This window comes from Mirounga leonina, unplaced genomic scaffold, assembly GCF_011800145.1.
Source record: "Mirounga leonina isolate KUSES-001 unplaced genomic scaffold, KU_Mleo_1.0 Mir_126, whole genome shotgun sequence".
Classification (NCBI taxonomy): Eukaryota; Metazoa; Chordata; class Mammalia; order Carnivora; family Phocidae; genus Mirounga; species Mirounga leonina.
In genome coordinates this window covers 2,620,467-2,642,142 of record NW_023270314.1, presented here as the reverse complement: position 1 = coordinate 2,642,142, position 21,676 = coordinate 2,620,467, and the positions used below count along the sequence as shown (strand labels likewise).

General features: G+C 35.3%; 1 protein-coding gene across 2 annotated transcripts in view; it reads left to right on the top strand.

Annotated features, from left to right (window-relative positions):
* OTOGL (otogelin like) overlaps window positions 1-9,543 on the top strand; it is a 131,483-nt gene extending 121,940 nt beyond the window's left edge. For both annotated transcript variants that reach the window (XM_035002072.1, XM_035002071.1), the window contains 5 exons: window positions 33-137; window positions 3,344-3,463; window positions 4,846-4,891; window positions 7,563-7,642; window positions 8,317-9,543. In XM_035002072.1, coding sequence (XP_034857963.1) covers window positions 33-137; window positions 3,344-3,463; window positions 4,846-4,891; window positions 7,563-7,642; window positions 8,317-8,517 — 552 coding nt within the window. In that variant the 3' untranslated portion in view covers window positions 8,518-9,543. The remainder of the gene's footprint in view (window positions 1-32; window positions 138-3,343; window positions 3,464-4,845; window positions 4,892-7,562; window positions 7,643-8,316) is intronic.
* The last annotated feature ends 12,133 nt before the right edge of the window (window positions 9,544-21,676 follow it).

The window sequence follows — 21,676 nt, the reverse complement described above, 5'->3', positions numbered from 1 at the left end:
TGGCTAATTAAATGTACTATCATTATACCCAGCACCAGGTGTACATTCCATCTCCAAGTGATTATGATTGCTGTGGTACCTGCAAAAATGTATCCTGCAAATTTCAAATGGAAAATGGAACATCAGTTATATATGAGGTATGAATTCCTTAGTTCCTAAAATAAGTTCCTTGGAGGGTAGCTCTCTCTGCAATTTTCTGAAGATGATTTTATGTCAAATAAGTTTGAAAAATATCACACATGCACACACACACACACAGAGTTCTACATACAATAAATACACTCATATACAGCACACAAGACACAGTTACATTTGTTACATTTTAAAGTTTCTGATAATTCCTGCTGTAAAGGAATATGTTTAAATCATTTCTGAAACTCATTTTAGTATAGATCCTCATTTTTTTTCCCAGATGTGAGGAAAATGGGCTTTGAGAATTGCTTATTCTAATTGTTAGACCAATAGAAAAAAACCATTATTTTGTTCACTCATTTAAAATGAAACATTTTCTTTTATTTTTTTTATTATGCTCAGTTAGCCACTGTATGGTATATCATTAGTTTTTGATGTAGTGTTCAATGATTCATTAGTTGCATATAATCACATATGCTTATCACATCACGTGCCCTCCTTAACGCCCATCACTCTGTTACCCCATCCCTCTGCCCCCTTCTCTCTGAAACCCTCAGTTTGTGTCCTGGGGTCCATAGTCTCTATGGTTCATCTCCCTCTCTGATTTCTCCCCCTTCAGATTTCCCTCCCTTCCCCTATGGTCCTCCGTGTTATTGCTTATGTTCCACATATGAGTGAAACCATATGATAATTGTCTTTCTCTGCTTGACTTACTTCACTTAGCATAATCCGCTCTAGTTCACCCATGTCGATGCAAATAGTGGGTATTCATCTTTTCTGATGGCTGAATAATATTCCATTGTATATATGTATCATATCTTTTTTATCCATTCATCTGATAAAATCTTAAAAAACAAAGGTGGGGGGTGCCTGGATGGCTCAGTCAGTTGGGTGCCTGCCTTCCACTCAGATCATGATCCCAGAGTCTGGGGATCGAGCCCCACATTGGGCTCAGTGGGGAATCTGCTTCTCCCTCTGCCCCTCACCCCTCTCGTGCTCTCTCTCTCTCAAATGAATAAATAAAATCTTTAAAAGAAATTTAAAAAATGAAGCATTTTAACAGAAATCTGAAACTCACAATGTTAACATTTTACTATTTCAGGTATTTAAGATTTCAGTGGGTAAATAAGATAAAAGACTTAGAATATTTTTTACAAAGAAGACTTCAAGAGTCAGTAATGCTGTATCACATCTTTCTACCAAAAATAATATAATAATTATTCAGAACGCTCCTATAGTCTCATAATAACTCCATATAGGTTTATGGACTGACCTACTCCTTCCCTAGAAAAGAGAAAGGGAACTTTCTATTTTTAGTGCAGTTATTAGTGATGTCATCAGATTTAGGAGTGTGACTAATTCTTTGTAACTTACATTACCTGAAAGTTGTTCCAGTTTATTTTTGCCATTCTTAAGTGTTTTCATTAATAGTTTAATTATCTAGAGGTCTTACTTCTGGTGTTCTTAATTACATGGGATTAGTCACATATCCCCAAAACACATTTCTCCAATCCTGTGCATTTTATTAAATAAGAAGATGAATAATTGTCTTCTTGTGCCATAACCTATGTTTCGCAGTTATGTACAAACTAGTGTTACCAATTTAAATAGTGTTGTTGATACTGTTTGTTTTATCCTAGCAATATTTCTATTTTATAATATATTATTTTAAAGAAGGGGCTTTGAAAACAAAACCTTCTAAAATGATGAGGAAGACATAGGTGTCAGTGAGAGAAAAGGAATCAGAATTTACTTGAAAAAACACAGAAATTTGGGGCTTTTAGTAAAAGGGCAACATAAACTCTATAATCAATAAATCCAGGAACCATCTATTTATATGACTAGTATTCACAGTGATAGCCTGAAATGTAGATAAAAGACTAAATTATGTTCAGAAAATTTTTTGAGAACTCAACAAGTAATGCAATCAAGGTAAATATACATCAAGATGGTTAACTCCTGCTCTTTCAAAGATAAGCTTTAGTTATCTAGAAATCTAATTTCTGTGGAACAACTGATTTTTGATTTCAGATAAACAAGATTGTACTATTTGAACTGGATATTAACAGAATTACTATTTGAATTTGAATATTTTATTTTCTCTTATACCTGGACTTGGAGATCTTTTCTAATTAAGGTTCATAGAAGATCTAAGGATATTTGTAAGTTAAAATAGAATCTGGAGAAAAAGAAGTTCATCAAAATTCCTTACTGCACAAGGAATCTTTAAGCCAGAGTTTGGCTAGCATTTTATTTTTATTATTTTTATTTTTTTATATTTTTTAAAGATTTTATTTATTTATTTGAGAGAGAGAATGAGAGGGGGTAGGGTCAGAGGGAGAAGCAGACTCCCCACTGAGCAGGGAGCCCGATGCGGGACTCGATCCCAGGATTCCAGGATCATGACCTGAGCCGAAGGCAGTTGCTTAACCAACTGAGCCACCCAGGCGCCCTTTTTTTTTTTTAAAGATTTTATTTATTTGAGAGAGAGAATGAGATAGAGCATGAGAAGGGGGAGGGTCAGAGGGAGAAGCAGACTCCCCGCTGAGCAGGGAGCCCATGGCTAGCATCTTAAAATGTGGGTTAAAAATAAGAATATAGATCGACAACTACAGCTCAATAATTATGTTATAATATGTCCAGCTGCTTTTATTTCTAAATAAGAATTCTGAAATCAGGAAAGAAATAAACAGTTATTATGTTTAAAAATTTGTTAAAGGAATAGGAATATGTTTTAAAACAATGATAAGGAATATAAAACTAGAAGCAAAAGTCAATTATCACTGTCATCCAAAGATTTTGTAATTGTTTTGTTGATAAGGGAGTAGAAGGAAGAATAAACAAATCTCAAGAAAGGAGGCATATTAACTAATATGATTTGTTGTTTTATAATTAGTGAGGGAATATTAAAACAAGACCTTTGTCACTTGGGCAAATTGGATAATTAATCTTGTAGTAGAAACACATACCTATTTGTTTCTTTCCTCTCTATCGCTTTATTTGACTTTTACATCTCAGTTCTAGTATGAAACCAAATACACATGCACACACACCATCTATGTATTTTTAATCCTTTTAGATAAGTTTGGGAATATTTCCAGATGGACATTGTATGCCACAGGAAGTTCTCTGCATCTTGGATAGGAAATATTCTACTTAAGAAACATACCAGATTTTAATAAGCAAAACAGTAACTTTCTCTTATTTTTAGGAGGGGAGTACCTGGCACTATAATTGTACCACATACGAATGTGTTAAGACTGATGAAGGGACAATGATTCTGAACTACAATATGATCTGTCCCCCTTTTAATGAGACTGAATGCAAAATGGTTTGTACTTTATCATATCTAAGAAAATGTAGTATTACATATAATTTAGAAAATATGTTTTCGAAGGTCGTACATAAATACATTGTGGCTTATTTATTTGCTGTACGTTTTATTTTCATGTACACATAAAAGCTCATTATATTTCTTCAGTTTGCCATTTTGAGTTATAAATGGTGTTCCAAATAACTTTGATTCTCCCTGAACGGACATTGTGCTAGATCAAAGAATTATTGAAAAATCATTTGATCAGCAGACCTAGCCTCTCTTTCAGTATGAATTAATAATCAATTAGAGGTTGGCCAATTTTATTTCTTAAACACACAGCCAGATTTATGATGCCATTCCCTTTTTAATTCATGCTGGCCTAAATGAAATTTGTCTTAACTTCTCTGAGCACAGGCCATGGTGGAACCTGGCATATATCACAGCACTGCTGATCCTTTAGCTTAGATACCCCAATTCCTTATTCTCTCAGAGAAGAGTCCATTGGGAAAGTAGATTTTTGGAGCTGATAGATACTTTTTTCTTACAAGATCCTTCGTAGCTTTAACTATTTAGGAGATAGTAATCCCTAATGAAAAGTGAACTTTGTTCTATTGTGTAGGCAATATTTTTCTTAAGTATGCAGAAATAGCATAGTCTCACTGATTTTTTTTTTTTCCCAAGATGTGCCCTTTTAGTGATGGTGGCTAGCTGGCTGGGTAGGTAGATATCGTATATAGTAGAGAAATAGAATTTCAGCTCTGGAAAGAATCTTAGGCATCATCTTATTTCCCAGATCCATTTTTATAGTGTAAGTTCTGTTACTTGAATTGTAATTAGCAAGTTACCAAAAGCAATTAGTGGCTTACTGTAAGAATTCAAAAAGATAATCAATAAAATTTTCTTAATTTAGTCTTAGGCAAGAGTCATCCTGAAGTGGTGGATATTTTTGAATAAAATGATAAAAAGATACATCATTTTAAAAATCAGTTATATTCAGGAACTTAGTCTTGTCTCATAGAGTACTTTAGGTTATTTCAAGGAGTTGAAAAAAACATAATGGCCTCTATTTAGAGTACCTATTAGTACTTTGCTTTGGTAAGAATTTTTTTGGTGTTATTTAAAATGTTTTTAAATAAATAAATAAATAAGTAAAGTGCTCTTCTAAGTAAGTTAATCTTTTTGCACTTTGTTTTACTAGTGAATAACAAAAATTTAAACAAAATATCAGCTCCTAATTTTAAAAACAAATTCTCATTAGAAATGGTTAAATTTCTATCATTTTCCTTTAAAGGCTTTGTGATATTTAATAAAAATACTGAGAGTTATTTTTCTATTTCTAGTCCAAGAGGAAATAACAAACACTGTGAGTTTTGACTTTATTCCTTCTCTCTTCCTAGAATGAAGGGATTGTAAAGCTTTATAATGAAGGCTGTTGCAAGATCTGTAAGTGAGGACATATTACATGCATTAATTTGATAGATTAGTTTTAATTGCTCATGGTGATTATGATTTTTCTCATAAAATTCAGATCTTATGATGCAAGGAGGGAAGCACATTTTATAATGTTATTATTTAAATGTTTGTCATGTGGTTAATTATTTTATAATTTGGTCTTCTGGAATATGAATAAAGTATTTTTAATTTAGATGAATATTAACCTAAATATCAGAAATTTCTTTATTGTTGTATTTCCCAAAAGGTTTTGCATAGGATTTTAATAGGTTTTAAGTTAAAAAAGTCTCTGTAGTCAAATTTGCTTGGAACATGATGGGCTATACAAAGTTAGCCCATCTCAAAGATGCGAATGGCATTGTGATTTCAATAAGGACCTTGGATTCTGTAACTCCATGTTGATTATTAAACAAGTAAGTACATCTTGTTATCCGAGAGCAGGCAGGGGAAGATCTATACAACTGACCATAATCCTGCTATTTATTGCCTGCCACACATTGGCACTATTATGCCCCCTGAAGACTGTATTGCAACCAAACTTCACAACAGTTCTGGGAGGTAGATTGGGAGGTAAGTATGGTTTCCCCTCCAGATAAGGAAATAAAGCTTTAGGAAAGTTGATTGCACTAATCAGTAATGGACTCAGGCCTGTCCAGTGCCCAGGCCCAGGACCTTTCACTTCTGCCAAGCTCTCTGAAGTTGCAGAAAAATACCAACCTACCTCAGTTTCTCCCATCTGACATGTAAGGACTTGTGAAATAGTTTCTGCTTCGGTATCACAGAATCCTTGTCTGCAGACTTTGCTTCTGGGTGACTGGGCTATCTTGGAGAGACTGGAAGTTGGATATGCCTCTTGGTACTAATAAGTTCAGCCAACTAACAATAAATTTATGCTGTCCCAGTTATATTCATTGTATGAATTAACTAATCAAACTGATTTCTATGAAGTGCCTGCCATGTATGAGGCACTCTTTTAGGCACTGGGACTATGATAGTGAATGATGCAATACCTGCCTGCCTAGTGCATATTAGGAAGAAGGGGGAGAAACAATGAACACATAAATATATTGTGCCAGGTAGAGATGAGTGATATAAAGAAAAATAGTACAGAATAAAAGGGATGGAGAGTGGGGAGCTGGGTTGCTAATTTAAGTGAGTGGTTAGAGAATGCCTCTATGAGGAGGTATCATCTGGGTAGAGAATGAATGTCTTTGGAAATCCAGCCAGAAAGAATAAAAAGTATTGAAAGCAGAGGAAATAGCAAAGTTTGGCTAAGCACAGGGATGAAGGTGACAGAAAGAAGAGGGTAGATACCTTATAGGTCACATTAAAGATGATTTCATTATTAACTAATCTTTCTTACATGAGAATAGAAAGGCTAATAAAGTAACTAACCACTGAGTGAAAGCACCATAAGGAACACACCAGCCTGCCCTCCATCACCAATTCTGAACCTCCGACCAGGCTATAGGTGGGAGGCCAGGGAAAGGAGAAGGAACAAGCCTAGGATTCTGAGGAGGAGCCACGAATGAGATGGAGGAAAACCAAAGGGGGTGTTTTGGAAGCCAAGTGTGGAAACTGTATCAAGGAGGAGAGAGTGATAGACTGGGCCAAATGCTGCTGAGAAATTAAGTAGGATGAGAACTAAGCTGTGACCTCCGAAGTTAGCACTTTGAAGGTCAAGAGTGACCTTGAGAAGGACAGTTTAATTTCAGGCAATCTCTGCTACTCATCTCTGCTTCAACCGCAGTAGTGTAACTTTTAGATACTTTACATGTTGGAATTTCATATAAGCACTTAAAGATTTTGTGGCTAAACTAGTTTGGAAACTGGAGATCTAATTTCAGTCTTTTGCAAACAAGGAAACTCAGCAGAATGATTTCGGTGACTTTGCTAAAGTAACAAAGCAAGTTAGTGTCAGAGTGAAGTAAGAACCTTGGTCTTTTTGCATCCTGATTCAGGGGTTATTTACATCCACTATCCTATAGCATTAAATATATATTCTTAGCTGTATTATCAAGTGGTCATCCATCACACGCACAGAGGCATATTAATGTATCATTAATTAATACAAAGTATTTTAATGTGAAGTCATAAGAGATCATTTCAGAGCCACAAATACAAACTATAATTTGACTCATCCATACATTTCAAAATGGTTAATAAATAATTCAATTACATTTATGTATGATTTTATCTTAACATCTATTAAGATAAAGTAGTTTTAAATCTGTTTTTAATTCTAAGATTTATGTATATATGTATAAATGCCTAATTATGTACATGTATATTTACTTCTACATACAATGTTTCATTATAAAAATAATTTAATATTTTTAGAATTTTAAACATTTTATCTCTCTATATGATACAAACATTGCATGTGTTAAATGTTTTGATTTATGATTATGATAACTATTCTAGGACAATAAGGTAAAGAGATAAGTATAATGCTAAAAATATGAGAAAATCTATTTAGAAAGTGAAAATAAATATCGAACGTAAAATATATGAAGGAAATTTTAAGTATACCTTAATATAGACTATATTTTATATAAATATATACATTATTTTATTTTAAATATAGGCATATGTTTAATTGAATTAAGAAACAATCTGACATGGGCCTTCTGATGAATAAATACATTCTATATTTTATCAGGCAAACGAGAAGAAAGAATATGCCAGAAAGTGATCATTAAATCAATCATAAGGAAACAGGACTGTATAAGTCAAAATCCTGTAAGTGGAAAAATATGATTTGTTACATAAAGGGCATGTGACTTTCCAAAAGCATATGTGTCACAGCACTAATATGTTTGTAAGTCAACAAAATGCTGAGTGTCACAATATTTAACTTTGAGATTATTCATACATTTTAATATTAAAATATTCTGTTTGTGAAGAAGTGTGAACTATTCTTAGCATAAATAATCAATAGTTATGAATCATAATTGCAATCTAGAGAGATGGAAATTAAAACCAAATATATTTGACTACATATTTTCTTAACTATGCAATTTAACTCAGCAAAAATAGTCTTAGTTCTAACTTTACCCCATTTAGTGTGACCTATCCAATACTACAGTCTACACGAGCCATGATACAATACAGATTACAATAGAATCATTAGATTGTGATGAACATTTTATACATACCTGACTAGTTATATGTGCAATTTATTTCAGAGTTTGATTTATGTCAGCCTTGCTGTCTTAGGCATCACCATGGAACATCTCTTGGACTTATTCAAGTTACTAAGTTTTAACTTGGTATTTTTTGCAGTCTTCTAACATAGAAGCTTGAGAGTTATTATAGTGATAATAAAGTTTTGCTTTCATTTGTTATCTTAGAAGAATTGAATAGCCAGTTTTTAAAAATTTTAAGAATTCTTTTCTCATTGTCTCTCCTTACAGGTAAATGTCACATCTTGTGATGGAAATTGCCCATCTGCTACCATATATAACATCAATATTGAGAGCCATCTAAGATTCTGCAAATGTTGTCGTGAAAATGGAGTGAGAAACTTGTCTGTGCCCCTGTATTGCTCAGGAAATGGCACTGAAGTCATGCATACCCTCCAGGAACCTATAGACTGCACATGCCAGTGGAACTAAACTTTTGGATTCTAGGAACTCTGTGCAATAATCATAATGTCAAGTGAAGTCACCTTCTAACACTATTATTTAGGCACTGGAAGATTTATACTATTTAACAATAACGTATTTTTCACACTATTGGGATATGGCAATTTAATACTTGGTACAAATATATGCAATTTCCTAGGAAAATATAGATGTATTGATTTACTCTATTTTAAAGAATCAAATGATTTTAAGTTGTTCAGCTGAAATGCAGTTATGTATATAATTGCAACATGCCACAGCCCTGGGATATTGTCATCAATTAGAAGATTATTTTGCAGAAATTTTCAGTTGCACCCAATAGTGATTTTTTTGCTTTACGAAGTCTGCCAAATTAAGGTAACAGTACTCGTTCATTGCCACTGTTTAGTCTGGTAAATGTAATTAGTTAGAATTGACATCTGTATAGTCATAAAGAGTAGGATACTTTGAGACAGATCACAGAACTACAGGATTTTAGATTTTTTAAAGCCTGAATGAATATTAGGGTTGTTATTGCAAATTCCTCTCATTTTGCAGTATATCAGGTCATTGGAGAAGCCGTGTGACTTACCCCAAGTGACTTTGTGCATTCCAGTCCTATGCTCTTTTCTTTTGAACAGTATAGTAAAGTGTCTGTCACAGAACCTTTGATTCTTAAAGAGTTTGCTTTGCATAGAATTAAGACTTTCAAACTCAATTCCTTTTAAAGAAATGAAAAAAAATGCCACACATACATATGTATATACATACATATAATAGTAATCCCAATAATAGGAAATGGAGAAATGTAGCATTAGTTGCTAAATAGTGGAAGGATATCTTGGACTTTTATTTTTTTATACCATTACAACTGTTATTAAATATGTTGTTATTATTTAACATTTAATTAACTATTTGCTAGCTCACGGACCTATGATTTTTTTATATGTATTTGCATTCGATCAAAGTTGCATGCTATTTTGCTTTTCATGCTGCTGCTTTGCCAATGAAGAATGAAATAAAATTATTTGAATGTATTAATAATTCTACAGTGGAATGCTGCACTTTTTAAATATAGTAAATTATTGTCATTTGCAAGGAACATACCTTGCGATCTTTGCAAATCCCCAAATTTTCTGCCACTTACAGTATAGAATTACTTGAGTTTCCTCATCTGTAAAAAGGAGAGAATGCCCTACTTGGTATGATTGTTGTGGGGATCAAATGAAGTCAAATAGCAACAAGAAAACAGTAGAGATGCACTGAAAAGCAGATGCGGGGGCCTGATGGACGAGGTTCAGATTTCAGCTAGGTGAGTACTTGGGTTTCAAAATCATGCTTCCCAGAAAAAAATGCAACTTCCTAGATATTTTGGACCTCCAGGGTTACTAAGAAATGAGTGAAAGAATGAAATGAACATTGCATCTGCAATGTCCCAGTGTCTACTATTTATAAAAATTGACTTTATCTTATTTGTGCTTAATAAAAATGCTTCATCTAGACACTAACATTTCGGTATTCTTTGACTCCTGTTAACATATAGATTGAATCAAACATCTTTGGTTAAAATAACATTGCTTGAAAGAAACTATTATGTACCTCAGCTGAGGCACATAATGTATATTGTCTGCCACACATTTCTTTATTTTCATTCTCTGTAAAATACTTGTCATTAAATTAAAAATACTAAATCACATTTAGACCTATTTGTGGGGGAAAATGGGAAACACTGTCCTAGAACATCATAAGCTTTCTGCAATACAACAGATAGGTATTGAGCACCTGCTATGTGCCAGGTGCTGTTCTAAGCTCTGAGGATATAGGTAAAGTAAAGCAGACACAGTGTGGACCCTCCTGTAATTTAAAATCTAGTGAGAAAGTAGGCATTAGTTAAATAAACATATCTATGAGAAAGTTTAGAAGTTTAGAATGTAGCATATGATTCAGGTGGCCCTCAGATCATCAGAGATGATGATTTGGGACACCTGGATAATGACCTGGACAATATCTTGGTGTTGGGACAAATGGATAATAACTTGGACAAAGAAAAATTTGGATTTGTACATCCATTGACATGAGGATAAATTCTACGTGAATCAGAGATTTAAATGTTTAAAAGGGAACATTCAAAAATGTTCAAAAAACCAGTTAGAAGTTTAGAACTTCTAAAGAAATTATGGGAGAAATTCACTAATAGTGAATGGGAAGAGTGGGAAGAGTCATTCTAATTCTGATTCAATATCCAGAAGCCCAGAAGAAAAGATTGATAAATTTAACAAGAAAAGTGAAAACAAATTCTGCAAGACAAAAAAAGTCAAAGTCAAAAGAAAAAGGTAAGACCAAAGCACAATATTTACAACGTATCACTGATAAAGGCTAGTCTTCTATATAGAGAGCTCCTAAAAAAATCAGAAAAGGAAAATATGAACAATCTAATTGAAAAATGGGCCAATAACTTGAACTGGTATTACAGAGAAAAAGAAATAATCCTTGAGGACACTGGAAAGATAATCGAGCATACTCTTAAGATTTATTTATTGATTTGAAAGAGAGAGAGAGAGAGAGAATGAGAGAATGGTGGGGAGGGGTAGAGGGAGAGGGAAAGTGAATCCCAAGCAGAATCCCAGCTCAGCACAAAGGCTGATGCAGGGCTCAATTCCACCACCCTGAGATCACGATCCCATCAAAACCAAGAGTTGGACATTCAACTGACTGCACTACCCAGGCGCCCCAGTGGAGCATACTTTTAATAAAAGCATTTCACATTCAATTTACACTGACAAGCCATTTCTCACCTACCAGATGGTAACAAATTAAAAGTTTAATTATACTTTTATTTTTTAGGCTAAGCAGCTTATAAAACACAAACATTTATTTCTTATAAATAAAGGCTGGGAAGTCCAAGATCAAGGTGCCAGCAGTCTTCTTGCTGTTTCCTCACCTGGCAGGAGGGATGATGGAGCTGTCTGGGGTCTCTTCTGGAAGGGCACTAATCCTACTCAGGAGGGCTCCACCCTCATGTTCTACTCACTTCCCAAAGGGCCCACTTCCTAATGCCATCACATAGGATGTTAGGATTTCAACATACGAATTTAAGGTGGGGCAGGGAGTGGGAGACACAAAAATTCAGACCATAGCAAGTAGGTTGAAAGGTGATTAGTGGGTGGTAAATTGAACTCAATATATACACTCCTCCTGATATACTCATGCCCAGATTCACTCAGACACATGCTCATGTTTCTGCAGCTGGTGGTCCTGGACCTGCTCCCACCTTCACGATAATTCTCTATGCATTCCGCCTGAAACAGCTAGGCAGGAACGGCCCCAGTGCATGTGCAGAGGACCAGCCAAGGCCATCGGCCTCCTTGCCTTCCCCTGACCAGTGTTTTCTTTCTGCCTGCCATAGGCGCTCTGGCTTCTCCCACCACTTCTGAGCCTGGAAGAAGCACCATACCCCCTTGACTACCCTGATAAATTGGGTAACACAGCTGGAATAAAGGGGGAATAAATACCCTGTGAGGTGAACTCTGAACAATGACGACAGGCCCAGGAGCAAGCAGGTAAATTGCTCACTGTCACTCCTCATGCTCACCGACCATTCCCAGACACAGTGATTCCTTTGGCCTTTCCAGATATATCTGTGTTCTATGTGAGCTGCTGCCTACTCTCTAATAATTCGACTTGTATTTACTTTTGTTTCTCTCCTGCCCCACTTCCCTTAAATCGGTTCCTTGCAGAGTCTTCCCCACGTCAGTAAATAACAAATTTAATGTCTGTATGTGCTGTGTCAGCATGTACTTGAACCACGTACATATTTCCTGACCGGCTCAGAAATTTACATTAAAACTACAAAATGCTAACTTTAGCTTATTAAATCAATAAGGATTTAGCTGTTCACTGTGTCCTGTTGGAAGGGAGAAGAGTGAAAAACAAACTCATGCACTTTCTAGGAGAAAAAGAATATAAAACATCCACCTAAATAATTTCTATTGTCATTTTACTTATTTTCGCTTTCTCCCTGCCTCTCTTGATCTGGGATTAAATTGAATATACATATACATATATACGTATATATATATAAATTTTAAATTTCTTTAAGAATTTTTATATTCTAGGGGTGCCTGGGTGGCTCAGTTGGTTAGGCATCTGCCTTCAGCTCAGGTCATGATCCCAGAGTCCTGGGATTGAGTCCCACATCGGGCTCCCAGCTCGGGGGGAGCCTGCTTCTCCCTCTGACCCACTCTCCCCTCTCATGCTGTTTCTCACTCTCTTTCTCTCTCTCAAATAAATAAAATGTTTAAAAAAAAAGAATTTTTATATTCTAAAAAGCTTTCCTGCAGTAGAAATTTTATATGCTATATAGTATTTTCATAAATATCATGATTTATTTAACCAGTCTATTAATGGATATTAAATATGTTTCTCATTTTCCCTATTATAAACTCTTATGCATGAAGTGGAATTGAAGGACCCAAATGGCATCAACATGCTGAAGAATTTCCATACATTTTGCTAATTTGTCTTCCACAAGTGCTGATCAACTTTTTTCTTCCCCAAGAAGTTTATGAGTTTGTTTCTTTTATCCTTTATCATAATCAATACTAGGTAGTAGCAGACAAAAGTCCTTATTGATATAATAAGAAAAAAGGTCAGCTCACAGTAGAATAGATATCTGATGGTGCCACTGAATTCAAACCTTTTTATATACTCATTTTATCTCTTGTATATTTTTTCTTTGTCCATTTTCTTAGTGGTAATTTTATAGAGTGCCCTTTCAGGACAAATGATTTTGCAAGCTTTAATTCACCTGTCTCCACCTTTAAGTACTATAATTAATATACCCTGGGACTTTTGATTCTGTTTTTAAAATTAAATTATTAGTAGTAAAACAAAACCTCTACGTGTTAGCTTTAAGAGATGAATATGAATAAATTATTGATATATTCCATTCAATTTAAACTGAAAAGGAGAGAAGACAGATACGGTACCTTGAGGCTCTAATGTCCAAAAGAGAATAGAGGCTCTTAATAGGAATTAAAAGGTTTCTGAGCTTTTTCTAGGCAATTAATTATCATGTAATATTTCAAGGTTAATGTTCACATTACATAGAAAATAACACCATTGAAATCAAAATATCTCAACAATTTCTTAAAATTAACCTTTGACAGAGTTTGTGGTTACAACATGTAAATTCAGAAGATTTCAAGATACACAAAAATTATGACCCTGGCCAGAAGGCTTACAGCCCAAGTGAATCAGGATTCACATTTGTGCTAATATTCCCAGATAAGGTCACTGTGAATGGTCCAGAAGTCTGGTTTCTATATAAAAGTGCTCAGCTGAGGGGCAAAGGAGTACTGAAATCTGGCTTATGTTTCTCAAGCCAGGTCATGTACCCTGACAAGAAGCTGTTTCTACTCAGAGGAAGGAATGCCTTTTTCTTTGCATGAAGACACTGGCCTCTCGCCAAGCCAAACACCCATTTGGGAGTGCATCTTCCCAGAGGGAGGAGCTGTTTCTAATAATTCCTGAGGTATTTTCTAATTTATCCACAAGACATTGTGCCTTTTCCTAATGTATCTATCATGAGGAGGCATCTTTTGCTAGTTTGCACAAAGGTTAGCAACGATCTTGTTCTTAGCTTTAGCATACATTTTTTTCTAATAATGTTGTATAAATGGCCTTGGTACTTGAAATCTTGCCTGTACACTGCATCTTTGGGGGGGAATTATTTCACTAACAACTGCTAACTAGAAAGACTGATGATCTGGTTAAAGTAAAAATTCTATCACATTATCAAAAATGTTATCTACTGTCAGAAAATAGATTACAGAAATCTTGAGATGGATAAAAAATTTTAAAAATTGTATTTTATTTACTAAAGATATGGAATTTAACTTTTCTGCCTTCTCAGTCATATTTATTTTGTGCCCCAATTAAATTTTGTCTGTCTATATATTCTATTAAAAGCTATATATGCATGCACATAAACACACACATAAAAATAAGTTCAGTTTTGCAACCTAATTTAATAGTTCTGTATGTGAATTAACCGAAGTCCTTACTGTCAGTCCTAATATCTCCATTATTGAATTCTTAGTTTGTTTTATTTCTTGGTTGCTTATGTCTTCAAGTAATTTTTCTCCAGAAAGGCATATAGATTATATATCTCCTAAGGCATTATTCACACTGTAGCTTGATAGCTAAGGTCTCAGGCTCTCGGATGAAATAGGTATAAGTTCAAATCCTAATACCACCCTTTTCTGTGTGACTCTAAATAAACTTAATAATTTTACACTTCATAGTTTTCAAATTTCTCATAGGATTTGTGTGAGGTTAATGGAGTTAATACAGGTAAATTACTTACTAGAGTGTTTAACACATACAGAGGACTTGATATATATAAGCTCAGTATAAAAATTTGAGGTCAGAGTTTGCTTTCAAAACTCTAGACATTGCTTCATTGTGATTGGACATTTAGTGCTCTAAAAGAAAAGTCTGGTTTCCATTTTAGTATTTGGTTCCATTATAGGTATATTTCTTTTCCTTTTTTTTTTGAATTATTGCTTATTATAATTTTCCTTCAAGTTTTGAATTCAATACTACTGTGGGAGTGTGTATAGGTATGGTTCGCTATTTATTTTCCTTTGGATCTTCTGATATTCACACAATATTTTTCTAAATATATAAAAGGTGTTTCTTCTATTGCTAGTATATTTTTATTTGATATGTTTTCCTTTTAATCTGGTTTTATATTCAGAAATATTAATTATGTATACATTGTTTTTCTTTCATACCTATGACATTTTCTATGTCTTCATCTATTTGTCTTTTTTGCTCTCCATAATTGTATATTAAGTTTTCTTCCATAATAGTTATTCATACTTGCTCTACTTCCATCGGTGTAGATTGGTGTAAATCTGCAAATGCATTTTGTTTCCTCATATTTATTCATATCAGATTCCCTTTTTAACTCATCTAATTTTTTTTTTAACTTCAGGTTATTTTCTTTTTATACAAGACTATTCTTCCCTCTCAATATTTTTCCATGGTTTTATGGAAATCATGTATTTTGTGTACTTCAGACAAAAACAAAAATTTTCCTGGTTTCTTCCCCTGAATTCTGCATCAGAGTGCTTATAATAGCTAATCTCTTCTTCTCCTCAGTTTTTAGGATGATATTTTCTTTGCTTTGTAGTACTTTTTCATAGGTCTCATGGCTTATTTTCATGCCATTTTGGCTATTCATATTAGGTTATATGGATTGTCCATGGTTGTCCTCTATTACCACTTAAGGAATGGTAAGAATTTTACTCTCATATTTCCAGCTACAGGGCAGAATGATAAAGTTGATTCCTATTTTACTTTCCATATTCTGGCGAGCATGTCCTAATAGTTCTCAACTACGAAGGTGACAGATTCCTCACCATCCTTTCATGCTTCTCTGATATCCCGAATTGTCAAAATTCATCAAAAACTATGATTTTCTTTGTTCACAGCTACCATTTTTATCGTCCATTTTTCTTGACACTCTCTTCATCTATAATGTTTATCTTGTAATGACTACTCATAAAATACAGTGGAGTACTGCTAAAATCCCTTGTTTCCTGGGAGCTGCTATCTTTCAAGAGATCCAGAAAGACCAGAAAGAGAGTCAGAATTCAAGAAAGTTTAGCTACTTTTGAAAGACATTGTTTCGTCACCCTGTGGCCACTGTCCAGCTTCTGATGCATAGAACTCTGAGTTAAGGAATTGGGAATGAGAGAGATATAAGCTATCTCCTTTGTCTTTCCTGGTAAATTTTATCTATAATAAATAACAGATTTTCTTCTGAAATCAGTTTTGTTCTGTTATACGATTTCAGATCGTGAACTTTGTTTTGTTTTGTTTTTATATTTTAGAACAGTACAAACTGAGACTCGAATATCAACATTATACAAAAGGTCTACAAAATTTTGCAAAGGAGTCTTGAGAAAATAAAATGACTATACTAGTAGGATAACAAATGCTTAACCAAACATATGAGAATTATTTAATGTTGAGAACAGATTAAAATCAACATTTAGGAAATTATTTCTTAACTTTAGAAAAAGTCTGTAAGATATAAATATATTAGACCTGCTAAAAGTAGTACATGAATACCTGTGTTTTTTGTCATATTCATTTCCTTGATCTAACTGCTCTAAATTATATCAAATAGGATGAGATTAATTATGTAATCAATGGATAAGGATATTCTTCTGAGATTCATGGTTAGGAAAACAGCCTCTGGAACTAGGATGCCTGGGATCAAATCCCAATGATGTTACTTATTAATCCTGGGGAGGATAAGTGCCACTGCAAAGAATATCTTTCACAAGATTTAAGAATTTGAGATAACCAACTTTGAGATGGGCCAGAGTGAATGAAGTGCCAGGACTTGAATGCATTTATCTCTGCTTCCCTTGCTCTGCCAACTCCGTTTTCTCCTGCTGCATTCCTGGTGCTCCACATGGCAACTTTGTATATGGCTACGGCAGCTTCCATGAAAACAACCTTCAATATGTTTTCCAACAAAGAAGACAGGACATCTATCTCTGAGCAATGACTGCCCAAGTTTGCAATCACATTAACTGTGGATATTGCTTCTCTATTGCTGTGAAATGAAGTACCACAAATTTAATGTCTTGAATCAAAACATTTATTATCTGACAATTTCTGTGAACGAGGAGTCTGGGCTCTCTGCTCAGGATCTCACCAGGCTGAAATCAAGTTGTTATTTAGGACTGTGATCTCATCTGAGGCTATGGGTCCTCTGTTTCAAGCTCATTCACATTGTTGGCAGAATTAAATTCCGTGAGACTGTAGGACTGAGATCACGTGTTCTGGCTGGCTGTAGGCTGGGGCACACATTCAGCCCCTGGAGGCAAGGCTCATGTTCTAACCACCTGGCCCTCTCATATCATGGCAACTTCTTCAAAGTCAGCAGGAGAATGCCTCTTTTGTTCTGCTACAGGGAAGTCTTCTATAATGTAAATAATCATGGTAGTGATGATCTCATCATTTTCACAGGTCCACCAAACCTCAGGGGGAGGGGATTATACAGGGTATGAATAACAGGGGATGGAAATCTTAGGTGTCAGTGTCATCCTAGAATTGTGCCAACAGTAGGTGTTAGAGTATCATGCTTGGACCGCCAGGGTCATTGGCCATCCCTATGAGCTCACAGAGCTCCCTTATCCTCTAGTGTCCTAAAAAGAGAGACAAAAACAGTCCCACTAATTCATCCAAGTTAGAAGTTTTAAGGAGGGATGTTTTTATGTTGGTCTTTAACTTTTTTCTTTCATTTTTCAGGGTATAAAGATAGTGGATCTTCCCGTCTGGATATAAAGACCTTGTAGTAAGGAAGTTACAAGTTTTCTTGCTTCAGCTTTCCTGTCCCTCCAGCTAAGATATTTTCTTCATCAAGGTTTCTCAGTAAAAATTTATAAAATTCATTAAACATATTAAATGTACTGATAATCTCATTTAGAAATAAATTCCCACCCATCCTGGCATACTTGTTAATAAATCTATCAGAAAAGCCATAAACGTGATGGACCAGACCTCAAATTATTTCACAACCATCCCATTCCAGAGATGCAGATCCTTTTTGTTTAGTCTCAATTCTCAATATGACATTTGCATTTTAGTCCACACCAATAAATACAGATAAATCTGAGTTTTAATATTGGATTCTGAAATGCAGCCAATAACACTTTATTAAATATATCACTTTCACTCAAAGCAAATTCATTTGGATTAATTTGGATGATTAAATCATTTCATAAAAGATCTGTTGCAATAACTACTTTTCATATTGTATAAATAAATATGCTAAAAAGATAATACCACAAATTATTAGGAAATTTTGCATTGTAGAAAAGGCCAATCCTAGTTATAGAACTAAAACACCAAGCTTTTTGGCATCACATTTAAGAAACAAATACAGATGAAAAACATGCTGCTAATCCATCTTTTATTTTCTTTCTTTTGTAACCCATGCCAGCAAAATAAAGCTTAGAAATTCTACAGCAACAATGGCTTTCCTTTAAATAATGATAGAAATCTGGCTCACTTTGATTACATGTCAGCTTATAAAAGTGTTATTTTTGTGAGAAAATTTGAAGTATCTCCTTTGAAAGAGGACATTTAAGAAGACACGTAAGAACAGAAGACAGAAAACAAGGAAAGATAAAAACAGTACATCTAATTTATCTAGAAGATTTGAGAAAGAATATTTTTGTGCTGGTCTTTAACTTTTAAGCACTGTTCCATTTTAACCTTAAAACAATATAATTTTCCACAGTCTGAAATGTGACAAATCTTGCTACTCTAAAGAGTAAATCATTAGGAAAGAAAGAGTCTCATGCACATCACAAACGGTTCAGAAAAAGACTCTTCAGAGTCAAAGCAGAACCAGATTAGAGGACTCATAAGTCATACATTAGGTTGTTTAGAGTGACATGACTCATCTTAAAACTTGTATTTGTTTCAAAAACATTGAAAAATATTTATAATGAAGTAAGTCTCAAGTGTCACCTAGAAAAAGGAGGTGGCAGAGTTTTATAATATTCCCTCTACAAGTATTTATTCAAAAAATACTTGTTGAGTGCTCACTATGTAAGGTATCACAATTGGCTTGTGAGTAATATGCAAATCAATAGGAAATAAGACTTACCTTCAGGGAGACTACAATCTGATAGAGATACTAAGATGTTCACAGATAATTATATAAAAAATAGAATTCAATGAGCCATGTATTAGAGGCAATAAGTACCACAGAAGCACAGAGGAGGGGGGATAGAGCTCTTGTTAGGAATACCAGGAAAAGTTTCATGAAGATGGTGAAATAAGAGAAAGTATTGCAGGGAAAAACAGTGAACTGAACATGTATGAAGTAAGCCGAAATGTTTCTGGAGGACTTCAATGGGCACAGTAAGGAATTAGGGAGGCTGAGGAGCCAATGAAGACACTGTGAGCTGTAAAGTAACATTATCAGAACTGAACTCTAGGAAGATTAATCTGAAGACAGTTGAAAATAGATGAAAAACCAGAGATAAGGAGACTTGTTTGTTTTGTTTTGTATTTTGGTGGGGAGAGAGGAGAGGGACAGGCAGAGGGAGAGGGAAAGGGAAAAAGAGAATCTTAAGCAGGCTCCACACCCAGCACAGAGCTGAGGCTGGGCTCAATCTCAAGACCCCGAGATCATGACCTGAACCCAAATCAAGAGTTAGACGCTTAACTGATTGAGCCACCCAGGTGCCCCTAGAGATAAGGAGACCTGTTTTAGACCAATCTAATAAGAAGGAATGAAGGGATGCCAGTTATCTTAGTGTGATACTGTGATCTATAATAAAATATATATTTGGTCCTCATCACTGTTTCCCTTGGAATTTCCTAAGTGATGGGAGCTATAAAGGTGTCTTCTGTTATTTTAATGAGGTGACTTTTGGACAGATTCTAAGAATGGGGGCTGGTTGCCAGTGAAGCCAACCATATGATCAGGGGGTTGGAAATTTCAATCACATCACCACCTCCCAGAAGGGGAGAGGGCTTTGAGGTTGAATCAATCACCAATGGCCACAGTTGATTTAATCAACTATTCGGGGAGCTTCTGGGTTGGTGAACACATGAAGATTTGGGGAGAGCGGTGTACTCCAAGAGGACATGAATGTCTCTTCCCACATACCTTGCTCTTGCATCTCTTCCATGTGGCTGTTCCTGAGTTCCATCCTTTTATAATAATAAACCTGTCATCTAGTGAGTAAACTGATTTTCTGAGTTGGGTGTGCCACTCTAGCAAATTAATTGAACTCAGGGAGTTCAGTTGAACCTACAGCCAGTAGGTCAGAAGCATGGATAGCAACCTGGGCTTGTGACAGACATATGGAATGGCATGGTGGGGGGAGTCTTGTAGGACTGAATGCTTAGCCTGTGGAATTTGACTCTATCTTTGTGTAGACAGTGTCAGAATTGAGTTGAATTGTAGGACACCAAGCTGGTATCCCGAGAATTCACACACATTGGAATTGGGTCCAGGAGCCCAAAGATTAGATGAGAGGGAAAGAGGACCTGGATTTAGATAGTAAGAACAAGAACAAGAGGAATACGGTTGTGCACAGGATCACAGTATGATTAGGGAGAACTAATAACATTGTTGCTATAGCTTCAGTGCTTAGCACTGTGCTTGACACATAGCATGCACTCAAAACTTGATTGGATGACTGGAATTTGAAGGTGAGGAAGGGATGGGTATTACTTGTATAATTGTTACATTTCTATCAGAGATGTGGTTATACATATATGTCCACCCAACCTCTGGTGAAGATGTGGGTTTCTTTTCATAATAGTTATTTAAATAAGATGCCAAACAACATATTTCCTAATAGGGTGACTCAGTCGCTTAAGCATCTGCCTTTGGCTAAGGTCATGATCCCAGCATCCTGGGATAGAGCCCTGCATCAGGCTCCTTGCTCAGCAGGAAGCCTGCTTCTCCCTCTCCCACTCCCCCTGCTTTTGTTCCCGCTCTTGCTGTGTCTCTGAGTCAAACGATCTGAATGAACTGAGATTCCAGCTCTTAAACATGGCATATACTTTCCAGAGAGAGATAGCTAAGGTTATCACCTAAGCCCATGGTCCTGGGACTAGAGAGGGAGTAATTGCCCTAAGAGAAGTTTTAGAGGTAGAATCAAAAAAAGATTTTTGAGGACAAAATTGACTTTGGGTAGTGAGGGAAAGAATCTGAGGACGCAGAGTTGATAATTTTTTTGTTTGGTTGGCTGACGCTCTACTCAGGAAGGGCTGGGAAAAGGATGATCATGAATTTCATTTTGGAAAGATGGTTTGGAATTGCCTTTTGGGGACATCGGGGCGGAGATGGCCAGTGCAGAGCCGTAAATACTGCTCTGGAGTCCCGGAAAGAAATGAGGGGCAAGGCGGAGTGACTGGCAGTCTAGAATAGGACTGAAATCACAAAAGTGAACGAAATACCCCAGACTCAACGAAGGCACCATGGGTCAAGTCCACTTTTAAGGTGGAAATGTCAGAGGATAATGTGGATTGAGAAAATGGAAGATCCAGGTGAGAGTGCTGTCAGGGATGCTAACTGTGGAGAAGATCTCAGAAAGGAGGAAGAGTTCAATCAACACTT